The sequence below is a fragment of the Rhamphochromis longiceps genome, linkage group LG9, assembly GCF_057381845.1.
Source record: "Rhamphochromis longiceps isolate RC_006_pf linkage group LG9, R_longiceps_female_GT1.1, whole genome shotgun sequence".
NCBI classification, from domain to species: Eukaryota; Metazoa; Chordata; class Actinopteri; order Cichliformes; family Cichlidae; genus Rhamphochromis; species Rhamphochromis longiceps.
In genome coordinates, this window is record NC_140565.1 from 34,145,385 (window position 1) to 34,164,742 (window position 19,358).

Genomic DNA, 19,358 nt, shown 5'->3' on the forward strand with positions numbered 1-19,358 from the left:
TTTTGCTGCTGCTGCCTCTGGTCCCTTCACCTCTAAGTGTGCAAAGAGCAGCACAATTTAGTGGTTCAACAATACAGAATAAGCTCATGATTCATATATGAGTCTCTCCCCGACAACAGCGAGGAAATTGAGATAAATACGAGGAGGCTGAAGGAGAACCAAAATGCTTTTGATATAAGAGACAACTGTTCTGATAGAAATCCCTGAGCACTGTGCAAAGTGTTCTGAGGATTAGGACCCAGGTACAGATTTATCCAGAGGACAGATGCATCAGTACAAACTGTTTCATCCTATAAACCTGAACTCTATGAAAACTGACTGTTCAATGTGCTAAAGAATGGAAAACATTATTTCCCATCATACCATGAGCAACATTCAGGCATGTAACACAGTAAAACTTTTATTTTTTACATATTCAGCAGAGAGAGTTAGCTGTGTGCACTGCAAAAACAAAAGAAGTGTAACTCATTTCTGCTTGATTTCATTAAAAACTGTGTTATTAAGAAATAATAAATGGGGCTAGCCTCAAAACACTCAGCGTTGGGACTGACTGGAGAATTTCAGGACAGAGCCAAAGTTTTGGAACTGAAATAAAAACTTAAGCCAAATTACACAGTTGTTCCACAAACATTTCCCATCATAAAGTTAAACTGTCCTAACACCTACAGGCATAAGACAGGATACGTTTTTTTTTTCAATGTTGGATTTTGTGCAATTTGCAGTAAATTGTGTGCCACAGACTTTGTAATTTACATTTGTGTGACTTATTTAATTATTTTTCTCCTGAAAGTGAACCTCTTACAAAAACATATGCCAAAACTTTTAGTCGCAAACTAACACTGAGCCGCTTCAGTAAATCCAGAAGTTTTTTAACATCAAAAGAAGTCTTTGCTGCTGCAGACGTTAGTAAATCTGACCCAAAATGTTACTTCCTCTTTAAAATTCAAACTTTGTAAAGGAATATTTTTAAGAGACGGTTCTCATTTATATGACCACCATAAAACAACAGGGTTAGAACATATTGTGGCGAAATAAGATGTTTGTTTTGTAATCTTCAGCACATTGTAGTTTCAACAGGGCGGACAGCCGGTGTCACATTGTTAAAGAGAGATGAGAGTAAGGCTGTTCAAATTCTCAGCCCGCTCTTCTCTTTTCCTTAATCCTTAACAATTCTACTTCCAACGATAACTTTCTCATAGAACACAAGGAAAAGAAGAAAGGGGGTCGCTTTGGAACACACCCCACGATGTTGCGCTGTGCAGCTGATTCACGTGACCGGACACCAACAAACCACGGCAGAGCAGGAAGAAGAGGGCGGAGCAAAGTGTGTGAGCAGGAGAGGAGTCGAGCAGAGAGAGCTGCTTTGTCATGAAACGGACGTAAAGGACTGAACTTAGAGAAGAGAAACTAAAGCATCGATCATAAACCACTACCAACGTCCTGATCGATATCTGCATCGATCTGCCCACCCTTGTCTCCTGGATCGTAGCTGCGATCAGCGTGAACCACGTGGGTCTCTGCTCCCTGATCTGTTTCCTGTGTTTGGAAAGAGTTGCAGCTTCATCGCGGAGTTTCTCTCGGTTTGTGGGCTCATCTAAAGGTAAGCACGGAAGCAGGGCTAGCGATTTTTCCAGTCGGGCTAACAAAATCTATCTCTGCCCGTCGGGCTGTCATAGGAAGGAAAAATATATGTCAATGCTTTTGCATTCTTTCGGAAATGTAGCTGGGTAATTATGTCTTTGGCATCGGTGAGCCACTGCCAATATGTGACATATTGAAATCACGTTTGAATTTGCGCTTGTTTTTTGCTTTCACGTTGCAATCGCGCGAACTGTGTATAGAGAGCGACAGCACTGATTGGTGAGTGACGATTATTTGTGCACCAATTCCTCTGACGTCGTCTTATTAATCGTTAGCTTACTATGCAAACATGACGAGTGAAATCTCCCGCAGCTTAAACATGTGAGAGGTTGATCGCGCAGAGAATCGCTGAGCTATACAGGGAGTGCAGAATTATTAGGCAAATGAGTATTTTGTCCACATCGTCCTCTTCATGCATGTTGTCTTACTCCAAGCTGTATAGGCTCAAAAGCCTACTACCAATTAAGCATATTAGGTGATGTGCATCTCTGTAATGAGAAGGGGTGTGGTCTAATGACATCAACACCCTATATCAGGTGTGCATAATTATTAAGCAACGTCCTTTCCTTTGGCAAAATGGGTCAAAAGAAGGACTTGACAGGCTCAGAAAAGTCAAAAATAGTGAGATATCTTGCAGAGGGATGCAGCAGTCTCAAAATTGCAAAGCTTCTGAAGCGTGATCATCGAACAATCAAGCGTTTCATTCAAAATAGTCAACAGGGTCGCAAGAAGCGTGTGGAAAAACCAAGGCGCAAAATAACTGCCCATGAACTGAGAAAAGTCAAGCGTGCAGCTGCCAAGATGCCACTTGCCACCAGTTTGGCCATATTTCAGAGCTGCAACATCACTGGAGTGCCCAAAAGCACAAGGTGTGCAATACTCAGAGACATGGCCAAGGTAAGAAAGGCTGAAAGACGACCACCACTGAACAAGACACACAAGCTGAAACGTCAAGACTGGGCCAAGAAATATCTCAAGACTGGTTTTTCTAAGGTTTTATGGACTGATGAAATGAGAGTGAGTCTTGATGGGCCAGATGGATGGGCCCGTGGCTGGATTGGTAAAGGCAGAGAGCTCCAGTCCGACTCAGACGCCAGCAAGGTGGAGGTGGAGTACTGGTTTGGGCTGGTATCATCAAAGATGAGCTTGTGAGACCTTTTCGGGTTGAGGATGGAGTCAATGGTGAACAGATCAAAACACTGACAGAATCCATGGATGGCAGGCTTTTGAGTGTCCTTGCAAAGAAAGGTGGCTATATTGGTCGCTGATTTGTTTTTGTTTTGTTTTTGAATGTCAGAAATGTATATTTGTGAATGTGGAGATGTTATATTGGTTTCACTGGTAAAAATAAATTATTGAAATGGGTATATATTTGTTTTTTGTTAAGTTGCCTAATAATTATGCACAGTAATAGTCACCTGCACACACAGATATCCCCCTAAAATAGCTAAAACTAAAAACTACTTCCAAAAACATTCAGCTTTGATATTAATGAGTTTTTTGGGTTCATTGAGAACATGGTTGTTGTTCAATAATAACATTATTCCTCAAAAATACAATTTGCCTAATAATTCTGCACTCCCTGTATGTGAGTGCGTGTGTAAAAGCAGCAGGATATATATTTCAGTTCTGCTGAGCCAAATAAGACAGGTCAGGGTGAAGAAGTGACAGCCAAAGAAAAGCTTACCACAAAACAGAAAAGTTATGACAAATCAGACTATAAGGCAAAAAGAAAGTGCAGCTTTATGGTTTCATGGACAAAATAATTTCTGTGGCTGCAATATGACGAGCTAAATAACCAGGGCTGCACATAAGTGGTCCGCAGGTGCGCATTCGCTGTCAAAATAAAAAACGTGCACAAGATAAGAAGTTGCAACGCCTGTTTGCGTACATAAGATTTTCTGGAGGAGGACAGACATTTGTTTAGAACTCTTAAAGATGTCGAAGAAGCTCCTTTAAGCAATTACTTTGGTTTTCCTCCACCTCCAAAGAAATGTCAGGAGTACAAACCACAAAAGAAGCGCGTATTCTCGGAAAAGTATTTGCAGGAGGTGAGCTGGCTTCAAACAAATGATGAACGCACAGAGATGTGGTGCAGAATGTGCCGTGAAAATCCCACTCTAGTGGACAAAAACAGTGCTTTTTATATGTACGCAAACGCGCGCTGCAACTTCTTATCTGGTGCGTCTTTTATTTTGACAGCGAATGCGCACCACTTATGTGCACCCGTGTAAATAACATAATGTTCTGCCGGGTGTGTTGTTGGTTTTCCCTCAATTTCTGAGTCAAGTGCCTTTGTTACTGGGACCAATAATTTTAAGAAAGGCCCCCATTAAGACCCATTAGAAATGCACGAAATGCATTATTGCTCAGTCTGCAATATCTTTCCCAGAACAAACACAATTGCAAATAACATACTAAAAATACCTTTAGAACTAATTATTGTAACTCAAATTGGCTTGGTAAGCTCAGTGACCCCTGACCTACATACACAGGTGAATCCAATAATGAGAAAGAGTATTTAAGGGGGTCAATTGTAAGTTTCCCTCTTTTAGTTTGCTCTGAAGAGTAACAACATGAGGGTCTCAAATGACCTGAAGACAAAGATTGTTCACCATCATGGTTTAGGGAAAGGATGCAGAAAGCGGTCTCAGAGATTTAAGCTGTCTGTTTCACAGTTAGGAACATATGGAGAAAATGGAAGACCACAGGCTCAGTTCAAGTTAAGGCTCGAAGTGGCAGACCAAGAAAAATCTTGGATAGACAGAAGCAACGAATGGTGAGAAGAGTCAGAGTCGACCCACAGACCAGCACCAAAGACCTACAATATCATCTTGCAGCAGATGGAGTCACTGTGCATCGTTCAACCATTCGCCGCACTTTACACAAGGAGATGACGAAGCCTTTTCTCCGCCCACAGCACAAACAGAGCCGCTTGAGGTTTGCTAAAGCACATTTGGACAAGCCAGCTTCATTCTGGAATAAGGTGCTGTGGACTGATGAAACGAAAAGTTATTTGGGCATAACAAGGGGCGTAATGCATGGAGAGAAAAGAACACAGCATTCCAAGAAAAACACCTGCTGCCTACAGTAACATATGGTGGTTCCATCATGCTGTGGGGCTGTGTGGCCAGTGCAGGGACTGGGAATCTTGTCAAAGTTGAGGGACACATGGAGTCCACTCAGTATCAGCAGATTCTGGAGACCAATGTCCAGGAATCGGTGACAAAGCTGAAGCTGTGCCGGGGCTGGATCTTTCAACAAGACAACGACCCGAAACACTGCTCAAAATCCACTAAGGCTTTCATGCAGAGGAACAAGTACAACGTTCAGGAACGGCCATCTCAGTCCAGACCTGAATATTATTGAAAATCTGTGGTGTGAGTTAAAGAGTGCTGTCCATGCTCTGAAGCCATCAAACCTGAATGAACTAGAGATGTTTTGTAAAGAGGAATCATCCAAAATACCTTCAACCACAATCCAGACTCTCATTGGAACCTACAGAAAGCGTTTAGAGGCTGTAATTTCTGCAAAAGGCGGATCTTCTAAATATTGATTTTATTTCCTTTTTTGCAGTGCCCAAATTTATGCACCTGCCAGATTTTGTTTAAACAATTACTGCACACTTTCTGGAAATCCAGTAAACTTAATTTCACTTCTCAAATATCACTGTGTGTCTCCTATATGATATATTTAACTGACATTTTTAATTGTAGCAACCAACGATTTATACAGGAAAATAATGACTATTAACAAGTTGCCCAAACTTTTGCATCCCACTGTATATGACTTCATAGTTTTATGAGTTGTCCAACTGAAATGTAGATGTTTTGTATAGACAAATGGTCCTTCAACCAGAATCCAGACTCTCATTGGAAGCTATGGGAAGCATTTAGAGGCTGTTATTTCTGCAAAAGGAGGATCTACTAAATATTGATGTCATTTTTCTGTTGAGGTGACTAAATTTATGAACCTGCCTAATTCAGTAACTATTGCACACTTTCTGTAAATCCTATAAACTTCATTCCACTTCTCAATATTACTGTTTGTCTGCTATATGATATATTTAAATGAAATTACTGATCCAAAAAAACAATGAATTATGAAGAACAATCCTGAATATTATCAGGGGTGCCAAAACCTTTGCATACCGGGAGAAACGTTTCATCACTAATTCCAAGTGACTTCTTCAGTCTCAGCTGACTGCATAAACAATACTTTTGCACAATGACTGAAATTCACCCACTGAATAAACAATGGGCTGGGAGGTCAGTTCCTTGATCATTAATATGCAAATTCTCATGACCACTGACCAAAAACCACTGATCAATGGCCATGAGTACCATTCACAGAGAGTTGGGGAATGGCTGGAATCACAACATTGTAAGATAGAATAGAATAAACCTTTAGTTGTCCCACAAGGGGAAATTTAGTGATCATGAAAGATGTGCCTTTAGGCCCCCTCCTCGATTCAGAGATGGTCTTTCCATTTTCGCGTAAATGGCCTCCTTGACTCTGCTCAAACTAGCGTTCCTCCCGGTCCAGGATGTCTCATCATTGAAAGAGTTCCCACTGGCCTGTAGGTGCAAATTGACTGGAGAGTCCTGGCCCTACTAAAGAATGTTATCTTGTTTCAGGATACATAATACCTGCCATTATCCAACCCATTCACAGTGTTGAGGAAAGCCTAAGCTGAGAAGGCACCTAAAGTAAGCCCCAGGCGGTAGAGAAGGACAGCTGCTGGTTAAATGAAAACTCTTAGTGATCCCTCATGTCAGCAGTATTGAAACAGTTCAGACATGTTTTTTTCTAAATGTAGTCTAAGTGTCAGGAGGAATGCCGTGATTTATACATTGAGGAAACCAAACAACCTCTGGCAATGCAGATGGCACAACACAGAAGAGCTACCTATGTTCACATCCACAGGTCAGTGTGGCCTGTAGGTGTAATTCTTAATTCCACTCTGCCTAGATGATACCCATAAATCAGGTGATGTTATGCCATCATTTCTTAGTACACAACAAACACTTCACATTAGAATGAAAAAAAAAATCCCAAGTGTGCGGAAGTAGAGGCAGTAGTAGCACATTTAATTATTTACAAGCATAATGTTTGTTTATTGACATACATGGGCAATCAGAGCAATCTGCTGCAGTATCAGGGTCACAATAAACTTTATTGTCCAGTTGTGGATGGTGGAGAGTACCAGCTTTTTAAACCCTGGTAGGGGTTCTCCCTAAAGAAGTGTAATTGACCCACTTTTGATCACATGCCTTATCACATAAGGGATAAAATGCATATCTATACTTTTGTGTCCCAGCTGAGTAACAGGAGGAGAAGAGTCTGGTGGAGGAGCAGAGGAACAGTTTCAGCCATTTGGACTCAGCTCAGCCACTACAGAGGAAACAATGACTTCAACACAGGAGGTGAGAAAAATATCTCAGTTACGCTGTTATTGAAACTGTGCACAGCTGGATGTTAACAGCAGCTTTATCTTTTCCATCCTGGGCTCCTCCATAAATAGAGAAGCTACATTCACAAACAAAAACCACAGAAGTTACAAGAAAATACAAAGATCACATTTTATCAGAACACATTGAAACAACAATGTCATCAGTTGGACTCAGAATTTGTTATGAAGTACAAGATTTTCTCAAGTAATCAATATTTCTTTAATAATGTCATTTTCAGTCCAACTCTCATTGTAGCACATAATTGTAATGTGAAACTATCACCAGAAGGTGGTGGTAACACACCTACAATGTGTTTGTTGACATCTTTGATTCCAAAATGGAGGCAGGTTCAGTTTGTTCCAGGACTGCATTTCACTCACTGCCTCTGTTTGTATCTCTGTCACTGCAGGACCAACATGGAGCGAGAAGTGAGCGCTCTCAGGAGGCCGACAAACCTCACAGAAGAAAGGGAGAGAAAACATACAGCTGTGATGATTGTGGAGAAGATTTTACTGGAAAGTCTAACCTGAAAATTCAACAACTCATCCACACTGGGATGAGACCATTCAGGTGTGACTTGTGTGGAACGTCTTTTACCAAGACAGTAAACTTAAAAAGACACCAACTCATCCATAGTGGAGATAAACCGCACAGCTGTGACTTGTGTGGAAAATCTTTTACCCAACCTGGAAACTTAAAAAGACACCAGCTTGTCCACAGTGGAGTCAAACCGTACACCTGTGATCAGTGTGGTAAAACTTTTAATTGCAGTGGCAACTTACTAAAGCATGAAGTTACCCACTCTGGAATTAAGGCGTACAGCTGTGACATTTGTGGGAAAACTTTTAGCCTTTTAGGGAACAGAAATAGACACCAACGCATTCACACTGCAAATGGTGTTTACTTCTGTGATCAGTGTGGGAAACTGTTTACAACAGATGCACACTTACAATTCCACATGTTTACCCACGCTGATGAGAGACTTTATAAATGTGACCTGTGTGATAAGGCTTTTAAATCTCCACGTTACCTGAGAAAACACCACCAAATGCACTCCAGAAAGAAACTCTACAAGTGCAGTAATTGTGAGGTATGTATTTATATTTTTATCTTCTAATTTCAGTGTCACTGTTTGGATCAACTCTGCTCAGTAAGTAAGTAACTTGTTAGCAAGTTAGTAATTCTGCTAGCTATAACAGCAGTGCTGGCTGATGATCAGATTTCAATCATTATTTCTTTTCATCCATGATCATGAAAAAAGTTCATTATTACTTTTCTGTATTCACAATATCCACGTTGTACCATATTTAGGCCCGCATTACATTTGCCATGGCTGCTGGAATTTTGACAGTGTCAGTAAAGAACATAATAAGTCATCTAATTAAAAACAACGGTTACTGTTACCTTGTAGCCATATTTGAGGATTTACAGTTGCAATTCTTTTGAAGCGTTATGTTAATTAACCTTAAATTAAAATCTCAATGGGATATAAAAATACTTCATTTACAGAATATTCAGTCAACTCTCACAAATCTCTTAAAACATTCCTAATATAATACAAAGTGAAAATTTCTCCCTCTTCTATCTAACATTCACACTCCATTGGATCCATCGGAGAACAGCTTGGGGTTAGTATCTTGTGACATGCAGAGTGGATTATGTAGATCAGCAGTCGCCACTAATCATTTTTATCGTTAACTGGGTTTCCCTGGGTCTTTTCCCGTTTTTTTTTTTTTGGGTACTGGTTTTATTTTGTTGCATTTATCCTCCCCTCCTTGAAGGCCGATTCGTGAAAATATACACAGACATCAAACAGTCCGTGGCACAAAAAAGGCTGGGGACCGCTGAAGTAGATGACCTGCTCTACCTTCTGAGCTACAGTCACCCTTGAACAGTGGTTCTTAACCTTGTTGGAGGTACCGAACGCTACCAGTTCCATATGCACCTCTTTAGCGAAAAATAAAATACAATTTTTTTTTTCAAATTCAAGACATAGATGAGCCGTGCATGTCACGGCGGAGGCTTTACCGAAACCCTGAAACAGACTCACCGAACCCGTAGGGTTCGATCAAACCCAGGTTAAGAACCACTGCCCTAGAAATTCCTCAAGTATAGAAAAACTATCTGTATTATATGGTGTCCGTAGAGGTGTTAAAGATGGGAGGCAAAAGCAGAGAGGGGCTTTTTCTTCTAGTCCCGAGCCGGTAAGTAGGATACGAGAAGACTGAAGATCTGCGGTGAAAAGACTTAGAGAGAGGGACAACAGAGGAGAAGTCATAGCCCTTCACTGTGGATCGATTGATTGGATTATGAATTTTAAACTGCGTACTCATCGTATGCTGAGTTAGGATCAGAGTCAAGAAGGTGAAGTCGGGGAGCCTTGTACTGGAAACTGGATTCTATCAGTGCGCACGATGATCCTCCTTCCCTCCTAAAAGAAGACACACCTCAACAACGGTTGTAGTCACTCAGCAACAAAATAGTTAGTTTATAGTGTGATAAATTGATTATTTGGATTTGATTGATTAAATTGCAATTAAGCTGTTTGCTAACGCCTGCTGAAATCTTGCTTTAATAAAAATTATTTATCTTAATTCAAAGTCAGAATTGTGGACATTGATTCTATTACCTTCTTAAAACAGTAAATGGTAAGACTTTGTGTGTTAACCCATAACATCAGATTTAGGTTCTTATAGGTTATTCTAGTACTTCATTATAATACGTCCTTGGGATGTACTGTCCAGGTCACAAAATTTTACTCAGCACAATAACAAGTGCTATAGATCATTAGAGGAGAGCTGCCGTTAATAACTGTGGCTTACAAATATGTTTCATTAAGGTTGCAAATGAGAGCATAGAGTCAAAGGAAGTGCAGGGCGGGCACTTAGATGAAGGCAGTTAGAGGCTGAGCGAATCTCCTCGCCGCCGGCTTAAACTAGTCTCAACTTCACCTATCAGGATAATACCCGTAGGGAGTAAGCGACTCTGATCCAAAGGATGGAGAGCTGTCCAGACCACCTGTACAGGGGTAACTGGGATCTAACAGTGTGAATGAGGTATGTTGCATAAAGCACTTTGAGCGCTCAGACAGAGTAGAAAAGTGCTCTGTAAGAACCAGTCCATTTTACTTGTATTCACTGACTGAACAACAGGAGGGTCATCTAACTAAAACCAATCAGTGCATCCCACCTGACCCCCTCAAAATCAAATTCTTTTTAATGGTCTGTAAGTTTTATTTACATGTCCTCATAGTATGGTGAAAGGATGTCTGCAGACAGGGTACCAGTGCTTGTTGCTGTTCCTCTACATCAAAGACATTTATTGTAGCCCAGTGAGCGGAGTGTTATAATGTAAACAGTAAAATGTAATTGGATATTGGCAGAAATGCTCTTTATCTGAGGCGACGTTCAGGATAAAAATGTTGAAGGAATTCCCTGACTTACACTCTTTGTATCTTTGTTTAGAAGCAGAGCAACACAGATGGATCCAGTTCTCAACCCTGTCATCACTGTGGTGGTGGGAAAGACTTTTGTTGTGACCTTTGTGGAAAAACTTTCAGTCATCAGTGGAACCTTACAATACATCAACGTAGACACACTGGAGACAAAATGAACTTCTGCAAAGAATGTGGGAGAGGCTTCCCCACTCCAAGTGAATTAAAGCGCCATGAATTCATTCACAGTGGGGTCAAAAAGAACATCTGTGACCAGTGTGGGTCATCATTTTTCACTGCAGATGATCTTAAAAGACATAAACGAGTCCACACAGGAGAGAAACCATACAAGTGCAGACATTGTGAGAAATGTTTCACACAATCAAGTAGTCGTAACCTTCATGAAGGTACACACGGAAGAGAACTTCAGCTGTGACAAGAGCTTCAGGAATCTCGATTCATACTCCGAACATAAACAATCCCACGCTGTAAATAAACTGTTTCACTGTTACCAATGTGCAAAAACATTCACTTCATTTTCTGCTCTGTGCAAACATCAGCGTGATCACGCAGGACTGAAATCACTGTATCACAATCAATCTGAAGATCCTCTTCTGGTTTCAGGGTCAGACTTCAAAACCTTGAGATCAGGCTCCACAGAGTTCAGCTGGAATCTGCTGTAAAAAGTGTCAGCTGATGACACACTTGGATCTGATGCGGTAGCTCTGATATCTGGACCTGCAGTGAATAAACCTGAATGTTATAACTAGGAAGGCACAAGTATAAATATTTACATTAGTTTGTGTGTGTGCGTGTGTGTTTTAAAAGGAATTTTAACACTTATCCCCCTACAAAAAGTAGTGTTTAGTCTCAGTACTTCCATGGATGCTTTTGGTGTTTAATAACCAGTAACCATCATGGCTTGATAAATAGACAAATAGATATATTCCCACTCTTAATACACCCAATCACTGCAGTGTCATTAGATAAACATTTACAGGTGGCATGTTTCTGCTTTCTACTAGAAATCTGAGGTGTATAAGGTAAACGGCAATGGAGATCAAAATCCTTCGGCACTATTATTTGCCCTGCAGTGAACTGGAACCTGTTCAGCATGTACTATTAGAATGTCAGGTCTATGTTCAAGAAAGGAACAAGGCATTAATAGCAATTTTTAAGAAGCTGAATGTGACTAGGCTCTTTGACATTCATTTAAACACGAAGCTTCAGAAGGATTTCATAAGATGATCTATACCGCAGTTAGACTTCGGTCTAGCAAAGAGGTGATAAAGATGATTGTGTTACTAACTCTATTGTGTCTTTTTCTTTTACTGTCTGTTGAATTCCCAGTGCCACCAATCTAGGCAACACAGTGGTATAGGATAGTGATGTGCAAATGAAGCAAAGAACCATTTCATCAACTGAACTGAAAATGGGTTCATTAATTCAATGCTTTGTTTCAGCGCATCTAGTGGCGAAATGGGAAACAGTGGAAAAAAAAGTCTAAATAATCATGTACTAAGCATAACTGGGGGTTGTGCAAAAGATACAAATATACTTGTGTAAAGATGGATTTACTGGTCAGTTGATTCTGTAAATGTACGTACTGTAGCTGAAGGAAGGATGTGCTGGGATGGTATGGTGTGCTCATGTAACTAGGGCAGGGTGTGAGAAGGGATGAGGTGCCGAACATTTAGTTTTTATTAAAAAATAATATTTTTTCCTCTTTTTAGAATTGCTTCATTTTTTGCTGACAGTTTCTTCATGGCACTGATGAGGCTTGGTGTTGCTTTGCTACCACAAACAAATGTAAGGAATTGCTTGGACATGTTCTCTCCCATCAGTTCTGCTGTCATGTTGGTGGTATTGCCCATTATGGCCATCTTAATAAAGATCTATCTGTCTATCTATGTCTCCGTGACTCTCTTCTGCTGGAACATTTCCACTGTTACCATGTAAAATGGGTTGAGCAATGCTAAATAAGATGCTATTTTTCATGGTCCTTGGAAGAGAGAAGATTAACTTCTGTTCTGAGTGATGCCGTATGTGTTAACAGACCTCTCTGCATTGAATCATATCTGTTATTAACCTCTGTCTCTCTTCCACAGCATGTCTTTCATCCTGTTTTCCTTCTCTCACCCCAACCGGTCGCAGCAGATGGCCCCGCCCCTCCCTGAGCCTGGTTCTGCTGGAAGTTTCTTCCTGTTAAAAGGGAGTTTTTCCTTCCCACTGTCACCAAAGTGCTTGCTCATAGGGGGTCATATGATTGTTGGGTTTTTCTCTGTACCTATGTAGCGCCTTGAGGCGACTTATGTTGTGATTTGGCGCTATATAAATAAAATTGAATTGAATTGAATGCCCGAAGTCCTTGAGCTGTCTGCCTCTCATCAGGTAGCGCTGTAGCATTAAGAAGGTGCTGTTCCAGGGCCTGTACATAGGAACATGCAAACAAACATTTTTAAACATTTGATCCATAACTATCAAGGTACATAAGCTGTGTCCAGCCTACGAATCCGCCCGACAAATGTGTCCTGTTTTTTTCCCCAGATTTGAAGGATGGGTCGTTGTGTCCTTTGTGGTCCACCATATTCCAGAATTCATAGCATGGCCCAGCCAATTCCAGTTTCCAACAACGGCGGCCACTACTAAGTTTTAATATTACTCTTATTAATCTTTCTGGGTCACAAAATAATCTTTTAACATATATATTTTTATTTTTAAACCCATGAAAGCATCCTTTTTCCCAGTAGCTAAATCACTTTTTTTTTTTATCTTAAATTGTGTCGAGTGGAAAGTTTAGATTTTTAATGTCATGTGTGATGTTCTTGTATGTGATTTATTTACTCAGAAATTCCACAAATGTGCCTCTTTTGACAATAATCATTGTATATCTCAGTTTTAACTTTCAGTTCAGTTCCAGTTCAGGGTCACCTACACGGTATCTGCCCACCCCGAGTCCATCACAGGGTTAAATAATTTTGGTCTAATTGAGTAGGATTAATGTGAACTCATCATAAGAAGGTTTTAGGTTTATTCTTTAGTCCAGGCACTAGGACTACCTCAAGCCTTACTTGAGTCAGGATTCAAAGTTCTGTCTGTCATTTTCCTTAATTATGTTCAGCTGTGTCCAGTTCCCAATTAGCCCTGAGTGTGTGAGAGAGTATTTGTAGCCCTGTCTCATATCTTTTTAGTTAACATGTTAGTTTATGCTTCCTGAGATTCTGTTGCTCTTCGTTTTCCTTGCATTGTGGACTTGAGTGGATAACCCAAATAAAGGTTAGTTTGTGTTTATTCTGTATCCCTGTGAGTCCTGTGCTTTGACTTATGCCTTGCTGAGCCCTGACAATGTAAGAACTTCTGAATGTGCCAGAATCTATTTGGGTCTTAGTTACAGAGAGTTCACTCTGTTATGGCGAAGCATGTGGTCATCATCATGACTGGTCCTTAAAAACGCAGCATCCAACAGGAATACATGCCTTCTCCAGAAGTCTGCACTAAAAGGCAAGATTTTTATTGTTGTTAGGTTTTTAAAAAACCCAAGTTTTCTGTGTCATAAGAGTGGTTCACCCGTTACTGGGTTACACTGGCATACTGTCACTAACTGGCTCAAAGCAATTTATGTTCAAGTTTGGGGGCAAATAAGCATGAAACACTGCCTACAGACCAATAAATTCTCTGATGATGGTCAAAATCTGTAGAAGATCACTGAGACCTGTGATTGGATAGTAGGTGGGTCTAAAGTCTGTTCTGTAGAATAAGCATGTGTCTGAAATATTTTCGTATTTTTATTTTTTACATGCCTCGATACTGAAATGCCACCAGATCTGTTTGTGTCCCTGCTGGTTAGCAAGTGGAGAAGAGTCTGACGAAGCAGCAGAGCAACATTTTTGAGTCATTTAGGCTCAGTTTAGCCACCACAGAGGAAACGATGACTTCAACAGAAAAGGTATGGAAAATATGTTTCACTACTATTGAAACTGTGCCCTTCATCGTCTTCGGTTGGTTTGCTTGATGATGGTCACAATTTGCTCAAAAGTTGACACAAAGATGACACAAAGTTCATTTTAACGGGCACCAAAACACAGGCTAGGTTTATATTAAGCCCCCAATAGTACATCATGTAATGTTATTTGTATATATTACTCTTTCTATAATATAATTTTAATTACTGTTGTAGCACACATTACATTTACTTTTCCTTCATTAGATATTATTGTATTACAGTTTGGAAATGTTATACAGTAGTTGTTGTAATCCCTAGTCTCTCATCCTGTAGTTCAGCAGACTTGAACGCCACTGTGTTGGAGTGCAGCTGGTGGCAGTAGTACTTGCTCTGCTCTGCTACATGCTTTAGGGTCACTCTAACCAGAACCTGCAAAAGTTCCACATTTTACTATTGTAATTCTTTATAAAATTCTTGTCAAAATAATGTGAAATTATTTTAGGGTTTGGCCTAGTAGTCTCATTAAATGTAACTCTAGGGATAAACAAATGCTGGTGTAATGACGGTGTCAGCAGTCTAAGGTGTTCTAGAATACAATTTAAAAACCTGTAGAAATATAGACCTCTCCCTTTCCTATCCCCCAGCCATGTCTGCCCAGTCTGTAACAACTGAAAATAAAATGAAAAATAACAACAAAGGCTGATCAAATGGACCAAAACGGCAAGGCCGTGATGATCCGTTGGGTATCCTTGTTGGCTTTCAGCTAAATTTGTCTAATCTAAGCAGTCAAATCAAAGACAAGAACAAGACTGAATATTTGTGTGTACAAGCACTAGGAATGGCGATGACGTGAGAATATTTAAATACTTAAATCTGATAGTTCCATAGACTATACTACCAAATTATTGTTTGGTTCTTCTGACCATTTGTATATAATGTACTACCACTAGTAGATGGTTGAAATGGGCCTCTGGTTTAAAATTATACAGAAAACTGGAGGGAGTTTGACTGTTCAGTTTGTTCCATGACTGTATTTAACTCAATGCCTCTGTTGGTATTTCTGTTACTGCAGGATCGAAATGGGCAAAGATGTCAGCCCTCTCAGGAGGCTGACAAACCCCACGGGGGAAGAAAATACAGCTGCAATGAGTGTGGGAGAGCTTTTACTCGAAAGGAGTCCCTAAGAAAACACACAGACTTCCACACTGCAGAGATTCTGTTCATCTGTGACTTGTGTGGAAAATGTTTTACTTGCTTTGGTAAATTGCAAAGACACCAACTAATCCACAGGGGATATAAACAGTTTAGATGTGACTTGTGTGGGAAGTCCTTTACTCAGCAAAGTGCCCTAAAAAAGCATAAAGTCTCTCACAGTGATATTACAGCATACCGTTGTGATCATTGTGGGAAGCGTTTTACTCAGAAAGAAGGCCTGGAAAACCACAAGTTCATCCACAGTGGAGTTAAACCATACAGATGTGATCAGTGTGGTAAAGATTTTACTCAAAGTGGTAGCTTACGGAGGCATGGAGTTACCCACTCTGGAATTAAGGCATACAGCTGTGACATTTGTGGGAAAACTTTCAACCATTTAGGGAACAGAAATAGACACAAACGCATTCACACGGGACATGATGTTTACAGCTGTGATCAGTGTGACAAGCAGTTTACAGAAAAAAGATACTTACAACAACACATGTTTACCCACACTGAGGAGAGACCGTATAAATGTGAACTGTGTGAGAAGACTTTTAAACTTTCATCGTCCCTTAAAATGCACCATCAGATCCACACCAGAAAGAAACTCCACAAGTGCAGTTACTGTGAGGTATGTATTTTTTTTTATTTTTTTTTTCTTTCTGGGGTATCAACGCTTGTTTCTGTTCCTCTACGTCATAGAAACAAAATTTATTTTAAAGTTTATTTAAACGTGTAACTTATGTTAAATGTATTTGTCTTTGTTTAGAAGCAGAACAACCCAGAAGGATCCAGTTTTGAACACTGCTATCGTTGTGGTGGTGGGAAACCATTTCGTTGTGACATTTGTAAAAAACTTTTCAGCCAGGAAAGGACCTTAAAATTACATCAACGTAGACACACTGGACACAAAATGAACTACTGCAAAGAATGTGGGAGAGGCTTCCCCACTCCAAGTAAATTACGACATCATGAACTTATACACAGTGGCATTAAAAAGTACCTCTGTGGCCAGTGTGGGTCATCATTCGCCACTGCAGGTAACCTTAACATGCATAGACAAATCCACATGGGAGAGAAACCATATAAGTGCAGTCACTGTGAGGAAAGCTTCTCACATTCAAGTACTCGTAACTTTCATGAAAGAACACATAAAACTACACCTGTGACTAGTGTAACAGGAGTTTGATCTTAAAAGTATTTTAAAGTGTAAATAATTTGTTTTATCTTTGAGGAATTAAATGTGGTATAACCTCCACACACTGTCCTGCTTACCATTAAAGTTGAATATTGGTAAGTGTGGCTGTGTGGTGCTTATACTATTTTTCTCCACAAAGAGAAGGTTCCCAAGTTTCTTTAAGAATTGTTTTTTTTTTTTTTTAAACTTTAAATGAATAGAAATTTCCTACTAATTTTATTTTTTATCTTGTATAGAACTTTTTAAATGCTTATTCAACCTGCTGTGGTAATCCCCACTACTTTTCACAGAACTGATCCAGAAAGGTCAAATGCAACGTAAGAAAATGTTAGCGAATGGGGAGAACTGCTGATACAACGGTAGAATACAAAATCACAAAAGACAATGCGCTTCTGGGGAGACAATTTTGCCAACGAGCTTCAGAAGGGGAAAACTACAAATAATGGGACATATTACACTTAAACACATTTAGAAAGGGTGGCGAGTTCTCAAGTTCTTTGACGGGGGAAAAAATTAAAATTTGGCGTTTTTTCATCACAAAATTTATGTAGTATTGTAGATGTTTAATGTTAGTGGTTTACTGTTAGCCTGTTACTTTTGCAGCTTTGCCATTACATGATTGTCTTCTCACAAACGCTTCCATTGAGACTTGTCCAGGATGCTGGGTGTAATTTATTTATTAACATTTCTAGGCCAATTTAAGATTTGAAGACTTTTTTTTTTCTTTTTAAATGTTCTGGGGATGTTCATCAAATATGACTAAGGTAACACTAATTTGGTGTAAAAAAAATAAATAATTGGTTTCATAACAAATATTTGAGCCATGATTTCACTTCCACCGTCTGAGTAAAGACTGACATGACAAATGGTAACATTTAACAGTCTGAATCCAATTTTTATTTATTTTTTATTTTTCTCCCCCTAACACAGATGGACGATTATTGGAGATTGTTGTGTTTTTTGTTTTGTGTGGGTTTTTTTTTTTTTTTTTTTTTTTTTTTTTGGGTCCCATTTGAAATGAATGAGAAACTTTATAAATTCTGCTAAAACTTGCTTGATTAGATTATAGCTTTTCTGCTAAGACAAAGTATTTCATGTAAATCATAGTATTTTTACAGAGTCAGTGTTTCTGCTAAATCATTGTATTTCTGCAAATTCATAGTATTTGACACTGCAAAGTATTTTTATTTTTATTTTTTTAGCACTATCAATCAATCTTTATTTATAAAGCACTTTTCATACAAAAAATGTAGCACAAAGTGCTTTACATAGTTAAAAGCAGCCCACCCCACCCTCCAACTCACTCCCCACACTCTCATTAACATAAATGATGTGAACACACACACACTTAAAGAGTAAAAATTGGGCTGGGTCAATCAACGTATTTCACCCAAATCACAATATTACTGCTAAATTGTAGTATTTGAGCCAAGTCATAGTGTATATAGGCTAAAACATAGTATTTCTGTCAATAGCAGCAATACTATTTCACACAAATACTATGACTTAGCAGACACACAGTTGACTGATCTAGAAACTGCCAAATTATATTATTTCTGCTAAATCATAGTATTTGTGCTCAAACATAGTAATTCTGCCAAAGCATAGTATTGGTGCCAAATGGTAGTATTTTTGCTTAATCATAGTATGACCGAGAAGGTTAAGTGTCTTAACTTCTTTTCAGCACAAAGTTCTGCTTCACCTGTTTCAAGCACAAATTTAAGTTTATTCACCTCATTTCTGCAGAAAGTTCAACTTTGTCAGCTAATTTTTCAGCTCCTTCAGTTGAAGCCTGCTATATCTTTTGGTGCTCATAACTGTTATACATTTTTTTTTTTTATATATATATATATATATATATATATATATATATATATATATATATATATAATTTTTAGATCAGTTTTTCAGCAGATTGTTCTCCTTCTTCTGCTGTTTTCCGATTCCACTACAAGGCATTTTCGCAGGAAATGCAAACTTTTCTAGTTGCTTCTTTCTTCTTTGCCATGGAACTACTTTCGCAGTTTTTGTGCGATTTTCACCATTCAAATTTTAAACTATTATGCTATTTCTGTTAATGCCGACTATGACTTTTGGTGCTCATAACTTCTATACTTTTCGAGATAATTCGTTTTTGTGCTTTTTTTTTTTTTTTTTTTTTTTTTTTTTTTTTTTCCCGGTCCCATTGAAATAAATGGACCACATAATCAGTGTGGTCACTGATTTTGTTTGTGGGGTTGAGCTGTGTTCTTAGCTTGGTGAGATGAGCAGCTGTTCTCAGAGCGGGAGGCCCGGGTTCAAATCCCGCTTATGGTAACAATTTTTTCAGTTTAACATTTAAACTTTTTAACTGTTTTCAATACAAATTTCAGCTTCTACACCAGTTTTCAGTGGATTTCTTTCCCCCTCCCTTCAGCACACAGTTTTACTACTTCTGCTGTTTTCAGCAAATTCCACTACAAGGCATTCACCAGAGGTGGGTCGAGTATCCAG

At 39.2% G+C, this 19,358-nt stretch overlaps 2 protein-coding genes across 3 annotated transcripts; both read left to right on the forward strand.

Moving 5' to 3' along the window:
- Positions 1-1,310: 1,310 nt before the first annotated feature.
- On the forward strand, positions 1,311-11,095 carry LOC146662733 (uncharacterized). The gene is made up of 4 exons (XM_085419393.1): positions 1,311-1,600; positions 6,962-7,067; positions 7,504-8,184; positions 10,559-11,095. Exons 2-4 carry the CDS (start codon positions 7,050-7,052, stop codon positions 10,961-10,963), a joined length of 1,104 nt encoding a protein of 367 aa, XP_085275519.1. The 5' UTR covers positions 1,311-1,600; positions 6,962-7,049; the 3' UTR covers positions 10,964-11,095.
- Positions 11,096-11,221: 126 nt separating this feature from the next.
- LOC146662734 (uncharacterized) lies at positions 11,222-17,912 on the forward strand. Of its 2 annotated transcripts, none has more exons than XM_085419381.1 (5): positions 11,222-13,803; positions 13,916-14,028; positions 14,350-14,473; positions 15,543-16,298; positions 16,440-17,912. In XM_085419381.1, the coding sequence occupies exons 3-5, from the start codon at positions 14,456-14,458 to the stop codon at positions 16,854-16,856; spliced, it is 1,191 nt and encodes a 396-aa protein (XP_085275507.1). In that variant the 5' UTR covers positions 11,222-13,803; positions 13,916-14,028; positions 14,350-14,455; the 3' UTR covers positions 16,857-17,912. The 2 variants fall into 2 exon arrangements, with proteins under 2 accessions (XP_085275507.1, XP_085275506.1); XM_085419380.1 differs by having other exon boundaries at positions 16,437-17,910.
- The last annotated feature ends 1,446 nt before the right edge of the window (positions 17,913-19,358 follow it).

What these genes read in the sequence shown, in the direction of transcription:
- LOC146662733 (XM_085419393.1), top strand. An exon ending in ACAAGTGCAGTAATTGTGAG is followed by an intron (nt 8,185 to 10,558) that starts GTATGTATTTAT and finishes ATCTTTGTTTAG; the next exon opens with AAGCAGAGCAACACAGATGG.
- LOC146662734 (XM_085419380.1), top strand. An exon ending in ACAAGTGCAGTTACTGTGAG is followed by an intron (nt 16,299 to 16,436) that starts GTATGTATTTTT and finishes GTCTTTGTTTAG; the next exon opens with AAGCAGAACAACCCAGAAGG.